The sequence below is a fragment of the Cryptomeria japonica genome, chromosome 9 (genome assembly GCF_030272615.1).
Source record: "Cryptomeria japonica chromosome 9, Sugi_1.0, whole genome shotgun sequence".
Lineage (NCBI taxonomy): Eukaryota > Viridiplantae > Streptophyta > Pinopsida > Cupressales > Cupressaceae > Cryptomeria > Cryptomeria japonica.
Window position 1 is genome coordinate 61,739,529 of NC_081413.1, and position 20,073 is coordinate 61,759,601.

A 20,073-nucleotide genomic window follows, 5' to 3' on the forward strand; every position below is an offset into this window, starting at 1 on the left:
CACTCCTTACAAAACATTACTTTTTGCTAACATGTATCCTCTTTTTATATTTTTCATTCACCTCCATAAGGCCAACTCAAAGATAGATCATCACAAATCAATAAGAAATAGTTTGCATAGATTTTACTAAACATGATCTGCACAATTTCTGAGGTTGTGTTAGAATCATTCATACAGTATGTTTATACTTTGATCTTATCATCTATCAATCTATATTTTTATGAAAATGAATCAACCAATTGTCAAATCAAGTCCCAAGACATTTCGTTAATGCGCCAACCTAAGACTTCTACAATTTGGATTGTTTCTGAGTTGGTCTTGTGACCTTCTTTTGTATCGATATTTGGTGCAATACATAATTCTTTCTCAACCAATCAACCGACACCTGCAAAATGTTTAGACTACACACCTTCTTCCTCCTTATCATCCAGTGAGATCATCTCTCTTCAAACTTTTTTGCTGCGGGTTGATGAAGCATTGTGAAAAACACACAGTTTTATCTACTACGCAAGAAATATCATTTTTACGAAGACATCTCATGTGTTATAAGAAAAATATTCATATCTCTATAACACCAAGGGTTAGCAAGAACAGAAATGCATTTTTCCGAAAACAAAGTCACATCAAAAAAAAAACTTTATCGATGTCACCCAAGGGTGTCGAGGAGACTTGCTAGATCTATCACCAAAATTCAAACTCACACTAAAACCCTTGGTGATAAACATGATGTGATTTGCAATTACTGTTATATTGGTGTGACCCAAAGGTTTCAAGGAGACTTGTTGGATCTCTCACCAAAATACAAAGTCACACTGAAATTCTTGGTGATAAACATGATGTGATTTGCAATTACTGTTATACTTCGTCAGAGTCAAGCCAGTTCACCTAGTGAACACTCCATACTTATCCAACTTACTTGCATTGTTCTCACTATTCTTTAGTGGTTCTTTACTCAACCCGTGCCAACCAAAATAACAACAATTTTGTCATTTTGACCTTCATCTAGACTCCATCATCATGCATCTCTATCTAGTGTATTACTTCAATTGCAGATAATACGATGGGATTATTGTACAACAACATACAACACCTTGCCTTTCTCCTCTACTTCCTCTGAGACACTCAGCACCCTGCATCTCCATCCCATGCATTACTTCAATTGTTGACATCAATGACAATCTAATGCCAATAATATTCCCCTTTGACAACAAGGGCAAAGGGCGGGGCAACCAACTAGACACCTCACTAACCATGCATCTTCTCTCCCTTTTGATTTCTTGTCTCAACTGATGACATGCCCCCTATGACAATTTGCATTGTGCATATGGTTGCAATCACAACAATTTTATTATATAAAATTTTGTTGCACCTATGCATTTGAAACACCTACTATCATTTTGTTGATCCTGTTAATGATCATCTCCCATTGAGAACCATACTACCACACAGGTTCAAGTAAATATAATTTGAAGCTATGAACTCCTCCTTAACCAAAAACCTCTATGAGCCTTTAAGTGCTAAAGGAGGGAGGGACAACAACCAACCTCAGTCTTAGATATTCAAAAGTGTCCTTGAGCAGAGGTTTTGTAAATATATTAGCCACTTTCTCACCCATGCTTACATATTCAACATTGACTTCCTTGACAACTATCTTCTTCCTCAAGAAATGATACTTAATTTCTATATGTTTTGTCCTTGATTGCATGACAGGGTTCTTGGAGATGTTGCTTGCACTTGAACTGTCACATTTCATGGATATTGGATCTGCATACTCTACCTGGATGTCCTTGAGTGTTTTCTTCATCCATAGAACTTGTGAACAACATGTAGTAGCATCTATGCACTCTGATTCAGCAGTAGATAAAGTGATGGATTCTTTTTTCTTATTGTGCCATGAGACTATTCTACCACCATGGAAGAAAGAACCACCACTAGTGATCTTCCGCTCATCAATACATCCTGCCTAATCAGCATGTATGTATGATTCTAAGCTGAAATCACCATTCTTTGGATACCATAGACCATAATCAAGTGTACCCTGCAGATATTTGAATATTCTTCTAACAACATTTACATCAGATTGTTTTGGAGCAGCTTGAAATCTAGCTACCATGCACACATCTTGCACTATATCAGGTCTAGAGGTAGTTAGATACAATAAAGTTCCAATCATTGATCTATATAGAGTTTGATCTCCACTAGCTGACTCATCATTTTTACTTAGTTTGCATCCTGTAAGCATTGGCACATTTACTAGTTTCCAATCATCCATTTGAAATCTTCTCAACATGTCTTTTGCATACTTATTTTGGGAAATGAATATACCTTTATTCAACTGTGATATTTCCAGTCCAAGGAAGTAGGACAACTCTTCAAGAATTGACATCTCAAATTCTGATTGCATTTGATCAAAAAATTCTTTGCACAAACTATCTTTATTTCCAGTGAAGATAATATCATCTACATAAAAAACAACTTTAATCATGAGATTACCTTCAGTTTTAATGTATAAGTTGTTGTCAACACATCCCTTCTTGAAACATTGCTTATATAAATACTTGTCTAGCTTACAATACCATTCTCTAGGTGCCTACTTAATCCCATACAAATATTTTCTCAACCTACATACAAAGTCTTCATTCTCATATAATTGAAAACCTTTAGGTTTTTCTATGTACACCTCTTCTTCAAGATAAGCATTTAAGAAGGCAGATTTTACATCCATTTGATATACCTTATATCCCTTATATGCTGAGAATGATAAGAACATTATGTTGGCAATTGACAGTCTATTGGTTGGTTTCATTATGTTGTCATTGATGGCAACATGATTTTGGGTTCCAGCTTCATATGGTGTACCGATAGGCACTTCATAGACTCTACACTGACACTGACCCTAGCACTGACAAGATAGAAGATTTCTTTAGTCACCAACAATAAAGGCTGACATGGTATAATAAAGGATATTAGTATTACACCTTGGATCCAACATCCTCAACTTGGTTTAATGCTTATTCATCTATGTTATATGGTTGACATGTAATATGATATTTTATATATCCTTGTAAGCCAACATAAGGCAAAAATTTGTATAGGGTATACAGGGGAGATTGATTAGATAACTTTTGATAGGGATGGATGAGATTATGGATGTAATATAATATGAAACATATCAGAGAGACTGTATGGGAGGAATTCATTGTAAGTGTTATTCCAGTATTGAGGTTTCGGGTTTTAACTGGAACAAACAGATCTTAAACCAGAACTGCATTCTGGCATAGGAGATGCTATACTAAGCAGTTCACACTTCTCTAAATTGTTGTTTGAATCATTATGTAGTCAGTGAGGCTCCTATTGTGATGAGTAGTGTGCTCTAGATTGTAAGCCTTCCTGTAAGTGCAGGACCATCTTATATTGTAATATCTCTTCATATGGCCAGTGAATTGATATTGTGGGTCACAAATCCTGTCGCGATTTTTCCTCATTGAGGTTTTCCACGTATAAATCTGTGTGTTATGGTTCTCATTTATGTGTTTGGATTATTGGTTGCATTACTTCTTTCAATTCTATTTATACAGGTATACCAATTGGTGTATGAATGTTTTGTTAAGGCTAAAATCTTCTATTCTGGTATAACACTAATTCACCCCCCCCTCTTAGTGTTATTGGTTTCCAACAATTGTTATCAAAGACTTGTGTCTCAGAGGAAGTTTAACAGCTTGAGGAAGATCCTGAAACCGAAATCATTGAATATGGCTTTGGAGAAGTAGCTTGAGATGGCACTTGAAGATTATGATACTGAAAGATTAACAAACTTAAAGCTACAAGATCAGTTGAATTTTGCTAAAGAATTTATTCTTGTTCTATAAGAGAGACTATCATTTGTTCAAGCTAGGAGGAAGGAAGTTTTGCAAAATCAGGATGATGAAGAGAAAAATGCACTTAAGGAACAATGTAAGAAATTGAGTCAGGAGAACATGGTTATCAAGAAAGAAATGCAAACTGTGACTATGAGGTTGTTCAAAGATATTGAGGGTCGAAAGAAAAAGGAAGAAATCTTGATGTATCCCTAAAGAACAAATTTGAAGAATGTGGTAGGTTGACTCATGAAAATGAGTTATTAAGGTCTAATCTGGTACAATCCTGGAGCAATGAGAAAGAGGTTGAGAGACAAATGACAATACTAAGAGATGACTTAACTGTTGGAAGTGAGTACAAAGAAAAATTCAAGATCAGCTCAACACAACTTGATGAGTTAGTGAAGAGATAAAGGCAGATTGGAGATTCTAGTGGACTTGGATTTGAGCAAGGACAGAGTTTTGGTACTGCTAATGAAGATCAAAACCATAAGGCACCGGTAAGGGAATTCAATGCTTATAAATTCAATGGTAGATGTTTTGTTTGGAATAAATTTGGTCACATGGCTAGGCAATGTAGAAACAGAGCAAATCAGAACCCTGATTCTACTCCTGGTAAATGTTCAAAATTCAATAATATTGGTCATAAGATAAAAGATTATGAAATGAATGTAAAATGCTATGCTTGTGGAAAATTTGGACATATGGCTAATAAGTGCAAGTCAAGAAATTTCACCGGTTTTAGCAAGGCAATTCAAAAGAACAATGTTACATGTTATGCATGCAATGAAGCTGGACATATTGCTAAGTTTTGCAGAAGCAGAAATCCACCGGTTGGCAATGGAGGATCAAATGATAAAGGCAAAGAGAAGGTTAGTGAAATCCAACAAGATCATTCTAAGAGATGGGTTAGGAAGCCTGAAGAGCAATCATCAAATGGGAATGTCCTATTTACCTATCTGACAAAAGAGGTTGCTCCTGCACCGATAGTGAGCTCATCTAGTAACTAAGGCAGATGCCTTAGAGGTAGGCAAATTTGATGGAAGATGATACATATGCCCCTAGAGAAGATTCTGGAAGATGTTCCAGATATTGGAGTGGATTATCTGTAATTGATATATTCAAAGTGAGATCTAGTATCATTCATCGGCAATCATTTATGTCAACAGAAAATTAGGGTTTTCTCAATGGATAAAAGGTCGATTACACTTCATTATTATTCACCCAAAATTTAGAGTGATCTTAGAGAGATTCAAAGTGACTTAGTGTAATTAGAAGCTATTCAAAGGTGATCAGATTTCTTCTTGAGCGATCACACCAACATCTGGAAGGATTTGTTAGAGGTTTTCACCGACAACGTTTTAAAGGAAGATTCAGTGGGAGCATTTTCTTGCATCTCGGAGGGAGTGGTATATGTGGAAGATGTTAGGTCCTATATTTATTATCATATAGCTGACGTAGGCACTTCGAATATCAAGGGGATGTATATGAATGAACTCATGGGAGAATCTGGTAAAATCAAACTGGAATATAAACACATCGAAGATCTAGGGTTCACTGGTATTCTAGATATTCTGAAGTTTGAGGATGAGATTATTAGATATGTATTGAGTAGAGTACATGGAGAATTAATATGGCTATACCGACCCTATAAAATCGCTAAGGAAGCCATTCAGGAAATTACTATTTTGCCATCGGTAGGGCAACATCTAGATAAGAAAGTATCAAATGACTTTGTAAGGAAGATCATAGGTGCCACATCAGACAAGAGACCGATGAAGATGAGTACCATCATCAACATCGATATCATATTTGGAGGCATGGTTATAGGCTACAAGGTAACTCAGTCTAACCGAATAAATTTAGTTTCAATTTCATGTATTTTGGCCGCTTATAGGATGATGAGAGAAAGTATCAAGTTTGATCTTCATGACTAGATGCTTGAGGAGTTATTGATCAATTCAGGGAATATTAAAGGTGAGAAGAAGGGCACCTTCCGATATGGAAATTTGTTAGTATGCTTAATATTATACTCTTTGAATGATACCCCTAGTTCTGGAAGGAAGCAATGGGGTTTTGACATTCCGGTAGGAAGAAAACTTAAACAATCAATTGCTACATTGGGAAGTCTTAGAGATGATAAGGTATGGGGTTACTTCAAATCTTTTCAGAAAGCTATGAGGTCTAGAATAAGGATACCTGATCAAATAGTAGAGAAATACTCTACCGACATTTGTTTTATGATCAAGAAGGATGTGACTCTCATGGAGGCAATCAAGCCCCAAAAGATTTGGATAGAGGAAATGGGATATGAGGTTGATGCATTAATTCTGGATGCATATGCAAAAATTATGATAGATGCAGAAATAGATGAAGCAGAAAAACCCTGTGGAACAACACAACAAAAGACTTTTGAGGTTGAAACTGAGTTCAACTGGAAGAAGAGGGAGAAAAATGAAGGTAAGGCAAGCAATTTTGTATAGGAAGTTTCTAAGGACATTAAGGCACTCATTTATGTTGTCCTAGAGAAAGGGAGAAAGAGGAAGGATCTGGTAGTTCACATTGAACCTGTGACTGAAGATTCTAAGACTGATGATGAGACACCATTAGCATTCTAAAGGGTTGTGAGGAAGATACCGAAAGAACCTAAAGTGGAAGGAAAGATTCAACCGGTTAGGAAAGTCACCGTAAAATTACCGGCATAGAAGCAGGCACCCAAGGCTACACAATCAGCTACATCTAGTACTACTATAAGGAGGAAGAAGAGTGACACTGATCTCGCACCAGAGACTAGTAATGCAACAATTATTTTTCCTAAGACTTGAGCTAAAATTGTAGATATTGTAGATGAAATAACTAAGGATGGGATGCTAAATAATGTCAAGTGTTATTATGATATATTTGAATATGATGAACAACGAGAGGCAGAGGAAGAAATTCTTCTATATCTAGATATCTATAAGAAAGCATTAATTGAAATAGACAATCAAATACCGACAGAGCTATACAACATGTTAGATGCTTGAAGGTTATCTACAATGCAAGAAGACAAACACATTAATATGCAAGAATTTTTATCTATTTGTGTTTCTATAACTCCAGATGATATGGAGAAGACAATTGAGGCTACAGATAGGAAAGTATTCAACAACAAGCATAGAATAACTAGCCTGATGTTAGGAAGGATGAATGAGATAATAAAGGAAGCACATAAGGGTTGGATAAAATTTTTGGGAGAGCATAGAGGATTCTTCACTTCACCAAAGACAAAGAATTATACTATAGATACACTGGTTGAAGGGAAAGGTGAAGAAATTATGGGTACTCCATCCTCAGTTTTGAAGAATATCAAGATAGTGGACATTGAACCATCGGTTAACACAAATGCATAGACAAATACACAAACACTGGTTACTACATAGAACATTATACAGGATACTAACATTAAGGATAGTTGTCCTCTGGATACTGATGTACAGGTTGAGGATACTATTCCTCTAGAGGAACCGATAGTTGCACAGACTGCACCAAGTGGCGAAGCCACCGGTGCAAGTGAGGAGGTAATAAAAGTTAAATCACTAGAGAAAATAGGGAAATATGGTAAAGAACCAGTTGTTGGAACATCATTATTGACAATTGACACTTCTCTAGTGGAAAAGAAAAACATCACAAAGATGAGTCCCACAGAACTGATGAAGGAGGGAACCACAAACAAAGGGATTATAGTTCAATCCATAATTGTTTTGCACAAATTGGTCCTGGAATGTAAGATTGAGAATGAAGTGATCCCTTTCGGTAAGCTTAAGATAATAATAAAACAAATCTCTAAATATTTTCAATCATTACAGCAGATCTCTAACCAACTAGCATTTGAAAAATTCACTTTGGCTAAGAGAGCCGCTTTTGATCAGATCATTGATAGAGAGAAGAAATATATTAAGGAGAAGTTAATTCTGATAGAAAATTCTTTGAAGCAAGGTACTAACATATTCAAGGTATATTGCAATACAAATATTCTTACAACAAAAGTAGATGAAAAGATAAAAGAGGTATGACACAAAATTGCTAATATTGCTAACTCTTTTGATGAACTAGTTTCATTGACAACATCTATTGATGGACAAATTGTGACTTTGGAGAATCAAATTTCTTCTCTTGAAAAGGAAAGAGATAAGATCATTCGGAGATCCAGAAGTCTCAGAGGTTTGGTAAGTCCAATATTGGATTCACTTGGTGTTCTTAAGAGGGAATGCATGGATATGCTTGGTAAGCCCACACTGACAAAAGTTAATGAGAAGGAATCACTTGCATATTTATTGAGTGGACTTGTATTTATCTCTGACACATTCAAAACTTGTTGGGATACTTATGTGGAGTTATTGGAGAAAGCTTACCCGAAAATCTTTAAATTGGTCAAGCTGTGGTAAGACATTTTTGGAGGTATTCAGTGTACAGTTATCATTCTTTGACATTACTTTTACATTTTTTTTAGGCAGTAATGTCAAAGGGGGAGTAGTATACATGTGAAATAGAATGAAGGGTTGCATACATTAGGGGGAGTTATAGATTTTTCAGAGTATTGGAGCATTTTGCATATTCAGCTCAAAGGGAGCAGGGCAGGATGAAACTGACAGTTGAAACCATGACCATTTTTCACACAAGTGTCGTTATCAATGCCAAAGGAGGAGATTTTTTGCAATTGATACTCTATTGGTTGGTTTCATTATTTTTTCATTGATGGCAAAATGATTTTGGGTTTCGGCTTCATATGGTGTACTGACAGGCACTTCACAGACTCTACACCGACACCGGCAGGATAGAAGATTTCTTTAGTCACCAACAATGTAGGACAACATGGTATAGTAAAGGATATCATTATTACATCTTGGATCTGACATTGGCAACTTGGTTTAATTCTTATTCATTTATGTTATATGGCCGACATGTAATATAATATTTTATATATCCTTGTAAGTCGACATAAGGCATAAATTTGTATAGGGTATATAGGGGAGATTGATTAGATCACTTTTGATAAGGATGGATGAGGTTATGGATGTAATGTAATATGAAACATATCAGAGAAACTATATATGCGAGGAATTCATTGTAAGGGTCATTCTGGTATTCAGGTTTAGGGTTTTAACCAGAACAGATAGAGCTTACACCAGAACTGTATTCTAGAATAGGAGATGCTATACTAAGTAGTTCACACTTCTCTGGATTGTTGTTTCAATTATTATGCAGTCAGTGAGGCTCCTATTGTGATTAGTAGTGTTCTCTAGGTTGTAAGCCTTCCTGCAAGTGCATGCCTATCATATATTGTAATATCTCTTCATATGGCCAATGAATTGATATTGTGGGTAACAAATCCCATCATGGTTTTTCCTCATTGAGATTTTCCACGTATAAATTTGTGTGGTATGGTTCTCATTTATGTGTTTGGCTTATTGGTTGCATTACTTCTTTCAATTTTATTTATACCAGTATACCGGTTGGTGTATGAATGTTTTGTTAAGGCTAAAATCTTCTATTCTGATATAACACTGATTCACCCCCCTCTCAGTGTTATTGGTTTCCAAAACATTCTAATTGCTTCAAGTCTTGTAACTGGTGCAAATGTCACTTCAAAACCTATTCCTTCAAATTGAGAATTTCCCTTGCATACCAATATGGCTTTGTTTCTTATGAGCTTATCTTCCTCATTCATCTTGTTCCTACACACCCATTTATTCCCAATTGCATTCTTATTAGCAGTTATAGGAACCAGTTCCCATGTCTTGTTCTTTTCTATCTGCTGCAGGTCTTCTTTCATATATTTTATCCACTTCTCATTGTTACTGGCTTCAACATAATTCTTTGGTTCCATTTTAGTCACCAGGTATAAATTTACTTGCTTATTGAAGGGCATTTCTTTATTGGATAAGTATTCACCATTAGAGCATTGACCAACATCAAATCCAACACCCTATATATCCTTGGAGTGCTTCTATTTGTTCAACATTTTATCCGATTCATCAGTGTTGCCTTCATACTTGATTCTTACCTTAAGTTTATCTTTGCACTTTTCAAGTTCCTTTCTAAGATTCATAATTTCTTCTTGCATCTTTTGATACTCCTTTTCCTTACTCTCTAAATCTGATTTGGATACCTTATACATTTTATTAGCTTCATCTAATTATGTTCTCAAATCTGAAATGTTTTTCTCAAACTCCTCAAGACATTTGTTTAATCTATCTTATTCTTCAGTAGCAACATGCTTAACCTTTTCGTATTCTTTCCTTACCATTTTGAGTTCTTCAAGTGCAGTCATAAGTTCACCTTCAATATCTATGCCAACTTCTTTTTCCTCTTCTTCATCACACAACTCTTCTCGTCCCATGAAAAGATTGACGTCTTTTTCATATTCACTGTAGCATTCATTAGAGACACTTTCTTCATCTGTAGCATCATCCTCAAATGTGTAAAGATTGTTCATCCTTCTTAAATTTCTTCTCTTTGGTTTGTAGGATTTCTTCATCTTCTCTGTACCAAAAGCTTTCATATTTTGCTTCTCATCTTCTCCTTTGTTTCATATGGACATTTAGAAGCAAAGTGTCCTATCTTACAATTGAAACACTTGAAGGGGAGCTTACCTTTGTATTTTCCTGATTGTTGGCTATAGAAGCATCTGAGTCATCTTCCTCCACATTGATAATGTCTTATTTTCCTTTCTTTGTAGTATTGAAAGAAGCTTCTCTTTTTGAGATTTTCACTGCCAATTATCCTCATCTCATAGGATGATAAGGAACCAAATAAATCATCCATGGATATTTTATTAGATCTTTAGCTTCTTCTATTACAGAGACCTTTGTGTCACATGATCTTAGCACCTTTTTGATAGTGACTTCATCTTTGACTTCCTCTCCAAGTCCTCTTATAACACTCATAATCTCATCCACTCTTTGTAGATAATCTGCTATCTTTTCCTCTTGTTTCCTTTATAAGCTTTCAAATTGAGCCCTTAGATTCTACAATTTGGCTTCTTTGACTTTGGTATCTCCTTCATATACTTTTTGTATCTAATCCCATGTTTCCTTTATTGAAGTTTAGTGCAATACTTTGACAAACTCTGTATCAGACAAATGACTTAAGATTGCATTCTTAGCTTTGGCATTGTTCTCATGTTTCGTTTTAGCATCAAGGTTGGTAGGAGGAACTTGAAGAACAATATAACCATTTTTTACTGACATACAGACATCAAAGCCTAGAGAGGATAAGTAAGTTTCCATTCTTATGCTCCAGAAGGGATAGTTAGTGCCATCAAACATAGGTGCTTTAGAGGAGGATTCATTCCTAGCCATTGTGTTCACAAGACAGGATCTACCCAAGCTAGAGAAATATTTACTACAAGGGAACCTAGGGCTTTGATACCAATTGAAGGAACACAAATGCATCACGAAGAGCGGGGGACGAATTAGTGGTATCTCAAAAACTTGAAATTTCTAAAAATTAAATCTGTAATAATGAAGATCAAGAAACTATGAGTAAAGATACTAAATAAATTTCCACACACACATAGAAAGAAAACCCAATGTGAGAAAAACCTCGGTGAGAAATGTTGCTAGAGTTTTTTTCTCTAATCTAGCCTCACAATGGAAAGAGTTTGATTACAAAGTTTATGGGAACCAACCCCTGAATTTTATGGGCACCAACCCAAAGCAGCACCTACCTCTGATCTGAGCAACCACTCAGATGATTATACTAAAGTAATAATAGCTACAAATTGAATAGCTCATTACAAATGATGTTTTGTAACACGACGTATTTTCCACACCTGAAACTAAATCTTCTTTTTTCTTCTTACAAGGTTGTCTTCTACTTTCTGATATTCTGCAACAACTCACTCCACTCTATCTTGTCTTTGCACCTGCTCTTCTGATATCTATTCTAATCAGATCTCTTCTCTTTGACTCATTCTCTTCTATTATCTGTACACAACATTCCTGATCTTTGCTCTAATTAGACTTCTTTCTTTACACACTCTGATCTCTATACTCTGCACTTTGATAATTTATCCTGCACTTAAGTCTCTCTTTCCTTGTTCCCAGGTCTCCACTCTCCATTTCACTTCATGTGAATTACACGTACTGATGTCTACACATAGTCTTTGTTCTTCATGCTCTAATCTCATTTCTGAATTCATTAACACTCCTTGCAATAACATTACTTATTTCCAACATGTATCCTCTTTTTATAATTTTCATTCACCTCCATAAGGTCATCTCAAAGATAGATTATCACAGATCAACAAGAAATAATTTGTAGCGATTTTACAAAACATGATATGCACAATTTTCTAGGCTGTGTTAGAATCATTCATACAATCTCTTTATACTTTTATCTTATCATCTAAATCTTTATTTTGACCAAAATGAGTTAGCCATTTTTCAAATCAAGTCCCAAGAGATTCTGTTAATGCACCAACCTTTGACTTCCAAAATCTGGATCATTTTTAGTCGATATTGTGACCTGCTTCTATGTCAGTATTTGGTGCAATACACATCACTTTCTCAACCGATCAACCAAAACCTACGTGATGGTGGGACTATGCACCTTCTTCCTCCTTATTATCCCACGAGATCATGTCTTTCTTCAGAATTTCTTGTTGCAGGTTGATGGGGCATTGTCCAAAACATGTTGTTTAATCTACTATGCAAGAAATATCATTTTCACCAACACATCTCATGTGTTATAGAGAAAAGATTCATATAGCTATAACAGCAAGGGTCAACAAGAACATAAATGTGTTTTGCTGAAAAGCAAAGTCACATCAAAAAGGAAATCTTTATCGGTGTTACCGAAGGGTGTCGAGCAAACTTGTTGGATATCTTGCCGGAATACAAAGTCACACCAAAATCCTTGGTGATAAACATGACGTGATTTGCAATTACTATTATATTGGTGTGACCCAAGGGTGTTGATGAGTCTTGCTGGATCTCTCATCGAAATACAAAGTCACACTCAAAATATTTGGTGATAAACATGATGTGATTTGCAATTACTGTTATACTTCATCAGAGTCAAGCGAGTTTGTCCAATGAACACTCCATACTTATCCAACTTAGTTGCATTGTTCTCACTATTCTTTACTCAATCTGTACCAACCAAAAACAACAATAATTCTATTATTTTGACCCTCATATGGAGTATTCATCATCACGCATATCTATCTAGTCCATTACTTCAATTGTGGATAACATGATATGATTATTGTACATCAACATACAACACCTTTCCTTTGTCCTCTACTTCCTCTAAGACACTCATCACCCTGCATCTTTGTCCCATGCATTACTTAAATTTTTGATATCAATGACAATCTAATGCCAACAGGTGTACCTGCTAGTGTATGTAGAAATCTATTGCTGGTGCCGGTAACTGCTGGTTGGTTGCCAGATGGTTGCCAGTTGGTTGCCATCAATGACAACATCAACTATTCTCATAAGAGTGTAGAATGCCAACATCTCTTTCACTTAGCAATATGAGGAAGGTAGGCATTCTTGTTCTCCTTCCCTTCTTTTGGTAGAAGATGTTATGTTTGTTCAAAAGACTTCTCTTGGAGGTAGATTTATTTGAGAAAAGATCTCTTATTCTCCAAGGATTCACATTACACTTATTGCAAGATATCTCTTTTTATACTATCTTATCATTTCTTGGAAGAGTATTTCCTCTTTAGCTTGGATGTATGAACATTGTTTCCTAGAAGGATATCTCCTTGGTGATGAAGGTGGGTATCCCTGTTTCTAGTTTCCTTAAGACATCAGCATAGAGCTATGTTGACATCTTAAGGGGGGCATACATATCACACTCTTTGTACTATATTGTACTACATTTTCTCATGTCTTAAATAGGGTGTTCATTCTCCACACTAGAGAAAATAAACTCTTACAGATGATGCTTCATGACCTAAAATAGATTCAGTATTTATATATTCCTTATATGAGCTGCACATTCTTGAAACTAGAGCAAACAAACGCTTGCACAAGATGTCCTCAAAAGAAGTAATATATTTGTCTTACACGGGGTTACACATTCTTGAAACTAGAGTAAACAAACTCATACACAAGATGTTCCCGATACTAGACACACATTTGTATTTTCATTTCATGTCTTATAGAAGTTGTTGCATGCTCGAAACCAGAAAAAACAAACTCTTGTATAGGATGCTTAACACCTAAAACCAGACAATTGCATATACATCAAGATGAGTGGAACTTGCAAAACACAGATAGACTATTCCTACTCTCCTCCCTAACATGGATCACCTATCAAATCACATCTAGCCGATGACATCCATGTCCTCTCTCACTCTTCTTCTCATGGATCACCTAAAAAAACATAACTAGAGTGTGATATCCATGTCTTCCCTTTCTTCTCATCATGAGCTCATAGCTTTTCTATTTTTAGTTCATGGTTTAATACACGATCTTTCTCTTTTATGTGATCACTTTATGTTCTTGTGATGGCCTTTCGACAATTATATTGGGGTTGACACATTTTGATTTTTGAGATCTCTTTGGCTTGTTCACCTCAGGTGTTGTTTTGGTTTTTAGCTTTCCTATTGTGTCCCTTTTTCCTTTGTTCCTCATTTGCCTTTTTCTTTGCCTTGTTGTGTGTTTTCTTGCATGCGATTGTGTGAGATAAGATCCTAAAATTTGGGGCTTGGTTCCTCAAAATTAGTGATGTCTTATACTCCTTGTGATCTCACTCCTAATTGCTCCTCTTTTTCATCTTTCATCTACTTTAGCATGAGTATATGCATAGCTCATACTCTAATTAAAGTGGGGCCTAAAAGTAGCATCGTAAATTATCATTGATCCAATTTACACCTCACGTTTTTGCCCCTACTTTAGTATGTCCTATACTGATCTTGTTTCTAGGTCCATTTGTGCCTATTCTCTAGCTTTGTGGCCATGAACAACCTTTTGTGGGTTCTACCATGGGATACCTGCACTATTTTGGCATTGTTTTGGTCCTGATTGTGGTTGGACTAGGACACGGAACACCCTAGTCTAAACCATGGTGCCCCAAAATGCCATCACCCCACTCAATCTGACCCAATTTGAAATGGGGTGGGGGCTATATCTCATCGGTAAGATTTGATCCTTGTGGCTCCACATAACCATTAGAGTTCAGCCTCATTGATAATTTACCTAGAATCCCTATATAAAGACATTATATCAATTCATTTTAAATCTAAGTGTCTGTCTACAAGAAATATAATATTTGTTCATCCATGAAGCATTCATTATCAACCATTTTTAGAGATCTTCAAGGCTACATATTCTTCCTTCAACCATCGTGGATCAAAATTACATCAATCTTATGCAAGCATGTGGATGATTAAGCTTTTGTGTTTGTCATGCCATTTCATACAAAAGTTGTGATTACATTCAAAGAGAAAATCATCATCATCAACAATTGTAGATCTGACGAAAATCTATTCAACATTTATTTCAGTATTTACATTATTTCATTCAAGGTTATTTTCTAAACTAGGGTTTTAGTTAGGCAAACCCCTATTCCTAACAATTTCCCCTTTCCTTTTATGTTAAGGAAATAGGTATAGAGTTGCATTCTAGAGGGTTGACATTATTCACAGAGACAAATAGGTTTAGCTTTCGGTGACAAGAAATTTAGAGGACCATGGCAAATTGATGCTACCCGGTCCTATAAAATCAAGTCAAAATTTTAAGAACAGATTCGTTTTATCTTATTTTTCTTAGATCGAGGTTGTTTTCTCTTGACGACATATGTAACTCACTGTTTCCATCAAATCACTTCAATTATTACCTATTTTGCCCTAATCAAAAGAGTCTAGAATCTGATCAAAATCTTGGTGTATTAAAGCTAGATCTATTAGATTCCTCTCCTCCTTAATGTAATGGTTAATTAGGTAATTAAGTGGTTTATTATCTTAATTTAACCCTTACCCTAATTTTCCACCATTACATTATCCAAGGCCATAAATAGGTCCAGACACATTCATAAATATAAATTTTTACTATTTTTAGTTCAACATTAGTTAACAATCTTTCTCTTTTGGTTACTAGAGTTCAACATTGGTCTTCTAGAGGTAATCGAAGATAAACAAGAATTGGTGGTATTGGTCATGATAGCGATGGATAAGATCAATTCTTTTTCTCTATGAATATAGGATCTAGTAGAAACAATGAAATGGAAGCATGTGCTCTTCTTTTTGCCTTGTTGAAAGCTTTTGAATAGCGTTGGAATTTTTTTATTTATGAAATAGATTCTAGGATTTTAGTTTCTCTCTTGATCAACAAGAATCACAAGGGTTCTTGGCATTTGGCCTCTTTGGTTAATCAAATTCACTATATTTCTTCGAACATCGTTTCAATCTCCTTTATTCCTATTCCTTGTAAATAGAATGTTAATATAGATTCTTCTACTAAATAGACATTAAAGGCTACGAGACGATGGGAGGTTTTTTTATTGGACTTTCCCATCTAGTAATCAGATTACTTAGTTTGTGCATCTTATCCAAGATGATAAAGGTTGATCTTTGTAATAATTATACTAGAATTGTGATTTTTCTTTGTTTTGAAGTTTTTCGTGGTCGTAATGTAAGAACCCTTATTGAAACTTCTTTATCTTACTTGATAGCCATGACTGTTTCAAAATCCCTTATAATTCTTTTGAACATCTTATTTAATATATTTTAGTCCTTCGACGTCACTCGGTCATTAGTCACCTAGAGGACGAAAGTAATTTCCGGGAACCATCATTTATACTAGAATACCAAGTAACGCGCGAGCGGAGAATTTTTCCGTATTACTCGGCTGGATAATCCCGTAAGTATAGAAGGCAGGTCAAACTTTTAGATTTTGCCTAGTCATAAAGTGCATTCCTGGGACAACAACAGATTCAATTTCCCTTCTGTTGATTGATTTCACCACCATCACTTCACTGTCTATATATACGCTACTTTTCTTGCAACATTTTATCGTCTAAGTTCCATCTCCCTCAATCAAATCTATTTCCAACCCTAAACAATTTTATCCTATAAAGCAAACGCTTCCATTCCTGACAAACTGTTCATTGTGCTCTTTTGAGAAAATATGGCCCCATTTCCTTTACCCACCCTAACAGTCACCAATAGCAGCATAGAAAGAAGCCAGCCTCAGTTGTGTGATATATGGAGAGATATTCAGGGTGCTAACAATTGGAATGGTTTTCTGGATCCCATGAATCCTATTCTCAAAGGTGAAGCACTCAGATATGGTGATTTTGCACAGCTTTGCTATGATGCATTCGATGGTGAAAGTTATTCCAAATACTACGGTACATGTAAGCAGTCTAAAAGAGATCTATTCAACAAGATGGGTATGTCTGGATGCGGCTATGAGGTCACTAAATATATATACGCAAATACAACTGGATTAAGCCGTTTCTTTGGTGAGAAATCTAAAGGTAAATATTTTTGGATTGGTTTTATTGCAGTTTCTACAGATCCAAAAGAGATTAAGAGGCTTGGACGACGTGACATAGTAATTGCATGGAGAGGAACCCAGACATTTCAAGAATGGATGCAAGATCTTCACGATTTTCTTGTACCCACAAGCCTATCCTACAAAAGTGACGGACACCACTATCATCAACCACATGGCATACGAATAGAGAGAGGATTTCGGCTCTGCTATACTTCAACCATTGGTGAACATGAAAATTCTCAAGGAAAGATGACCACCATGACCACAAGAGATTTGCTAATTGAAGAGGTAAATCGATTGCTCAAAGTTTATGAGAATGATATTGCCAATTTAAGCATAACTTTTTGTGGGCACAGCTTGGGAGCTGCTCTTGCTACTTTTAGTGCATATGATGTCAAACAAATGCTAAATAATAACCACTTGCATGATATTCCTGTAACGGTGTTTTCCTTCGCCTCTCCAAGAGTAGGAAATCTTGCGTTCGCCAAACAGGTGGAGAAAATTGGTGTTAAGGTTTTGAGATTCGTCAACAAACGGGATGTGGTCCCTCAAGTTCCTGGAGTTTTTATGAACGAGAAAATGGGGTGGCTGAGCAAATTGTTGAATTGGCTTCCATGGACATACTTTCATGTTGGCGTGGAGGTTTCCTTAGCGAACAACTCTCCTCATCTTGACCACACTTGCAATCTTGCTTATCTTCATAATTTGGAGGTTTATCTTCATTTGCTTGACGGCTATGTTGGACGTAACAAGCCATATTGTTCTTCTGGAAGAGATGTTGCTCTTGTCAATAAGAAGTGCGACATAATCACTGAAAAGCTTGGGATTCCTCCACATTGGTGGCAACTAGAGAACAAGGGTCTCATCAAAGGTACAGATGGGAAATGGCGACAACCTACAAGATCAATAAAGATAGCTGATAGCGACGAGGAGTAAGCTCGTGTGAAGAATTGAAGGTTTTTCTTTGCCAATTGTCTGCTATTCATGTTTATATTTGTATTTAAGATTTTTTAGTTTTTTCGTTTCTTAAAAATTATTTTGAGATTTGATTATTTAATAAAATCAAATTGTAATTTGTATCAAAATAAATGTAATCTATATTAAGGTAAATAAGATTAATGAATGTTTGTCTAGATATATATTTTGATAAATAGGGTTGAATTATTTATTATTTTTTAATGTTAATTTTTGTTAAGGAAGTTGGATAACTATTCATTTATTTTTATATGAATACAATTTACATTTGATATTGAGTGGTTGGATATGATTCTAAATTTAATGTCTATATGAAATAATGTGATTCAAAATATAATTACATTTCAAATAAAATATTATAAAATTAAAAAAGACTTATATACTAGTTGGTATTTAATTGTACATTTTTTCCTTGGATATCAAAATGGCACCAATTTATAGATATCTAAATTATGTTTATATATATAGAGTTAGACTTCTGAAAAGTTACCTATGGATAAATGTAGTATAGACCATATCAATTAGGACTTTACTTTGCTGCTTATAAATAAAGATTGGAAGGTTTAAAAAGAGGATATCTAGCAATATTATTAGTTTGACAAGCTTAAAAAAATAGATATTATTATGACTTTACTTTATTGTGTTTTTCATGCTCATAATTATGAATCTAAGGAGACTCAATTTATGATAAATATATATCTCATTGTTGGAATCAAGGAACACTGAGAAGAGGGGTGAATTAGTGTTCTGCAATTTTTAACATTCTTAAACTATCCTTTAAACTACTTAATGCAAATGAATAAAAGTATAATGCAAAAACAAAAAGAAAATAACCACACACCATAACACTAGGATTTTTACGTTGAAACCCGCATAAGGGAAAAACCACAGTAGGGTTGAGACCCACAATATTAATATACGTTGTTAGAAGTGTAATAATATTACATGAGGAGAATTCACATGCATTCAGGCACATTGCCTAGACCTCATTGTTCAAATTACAATAAGGGTTGCAACTTTGGAAGGCTCACTACCTTATAGATGATTACAGATAATAATTGGAATATTTAAATTGATAAACAAAATCTACAAATGCCAAAAATAGTTTTGGTTAAGCACAAATCACATAGTCTTACCTTTCTCTACCACACTGCTCTATTCTAATATTCTGCAGTATTCCAGACCTCAAATCTTTCAATTGCACACTTGAAATTGCACATAATTGCTCATATACACTTCACATATATTTACTAATCTTCAAAATTATCAAATCAATCAATCTTATACATCTACAATATCAATTTAGGTCTATAATGTCGACCCAAAAATGGATAACACACAAATGAAACGTGTTGCCCATGTCGGCTCAATCCAATCCAAAACAACCATGCAGACATAAAAAAAGTGTCCACACACTTCCCACATGTTGGCTTAACATTCTTGAATAGACAAAAAATCACCATAATTACTCTGTACGATCTACACAATGAATATCCACATGTTACTACCGGTGAACACTATTCTATCAGAATCCTGAATACCAGACCTTCAAACTCACTCAAAACTCAACAAGAGAGGCCATAAACTTGGAATAAGGCATATTAAACATCCATAATAGTTATTTGAGATCCACAACACCAAATACCCAACACAACTAAACAACTAACCAAATTATTGTACATTACCAAATATTGTTCTATCTCACCAGATCTCATTGGACCTTACTCTCTCCTCTGATATGAATG

At 35.2% G+C, this 20,073-nt stretch overlaps 1 protein-coding gene across 1 annotated transcript; it reads left to right on the forward strand.

Annotated features, from left to right (window-relative positions):
• The first annotated feature begins 16,981 nt into the window (after nt 1–16,981).
• LOC131033498 (phospholipase A1-Igamma1, chloroplastic-like) lies at nt 16,982–18,289 on the forward strand. The gene has a single exon (XM_057964728.2). It carries the CDS (start codon nt 16,982–16,984, stop codon nt 18,287–18,289), a length of 1,308 nt encoding a protein of 435 aa, XP_057820711.2.
• Nucleotides 18,290–20,073: the final 1,784 nt, after the last annotated feature.

Excerpts from the sequence above, each read along its gene's own strand:
- LOC131033498 (XM_057964728.2), top strand. The coding sequence starts at position 16,982 with ATGGCCCCATTTCCTTTACCCACCCTAACAGTCACCAATAGCAGCATA.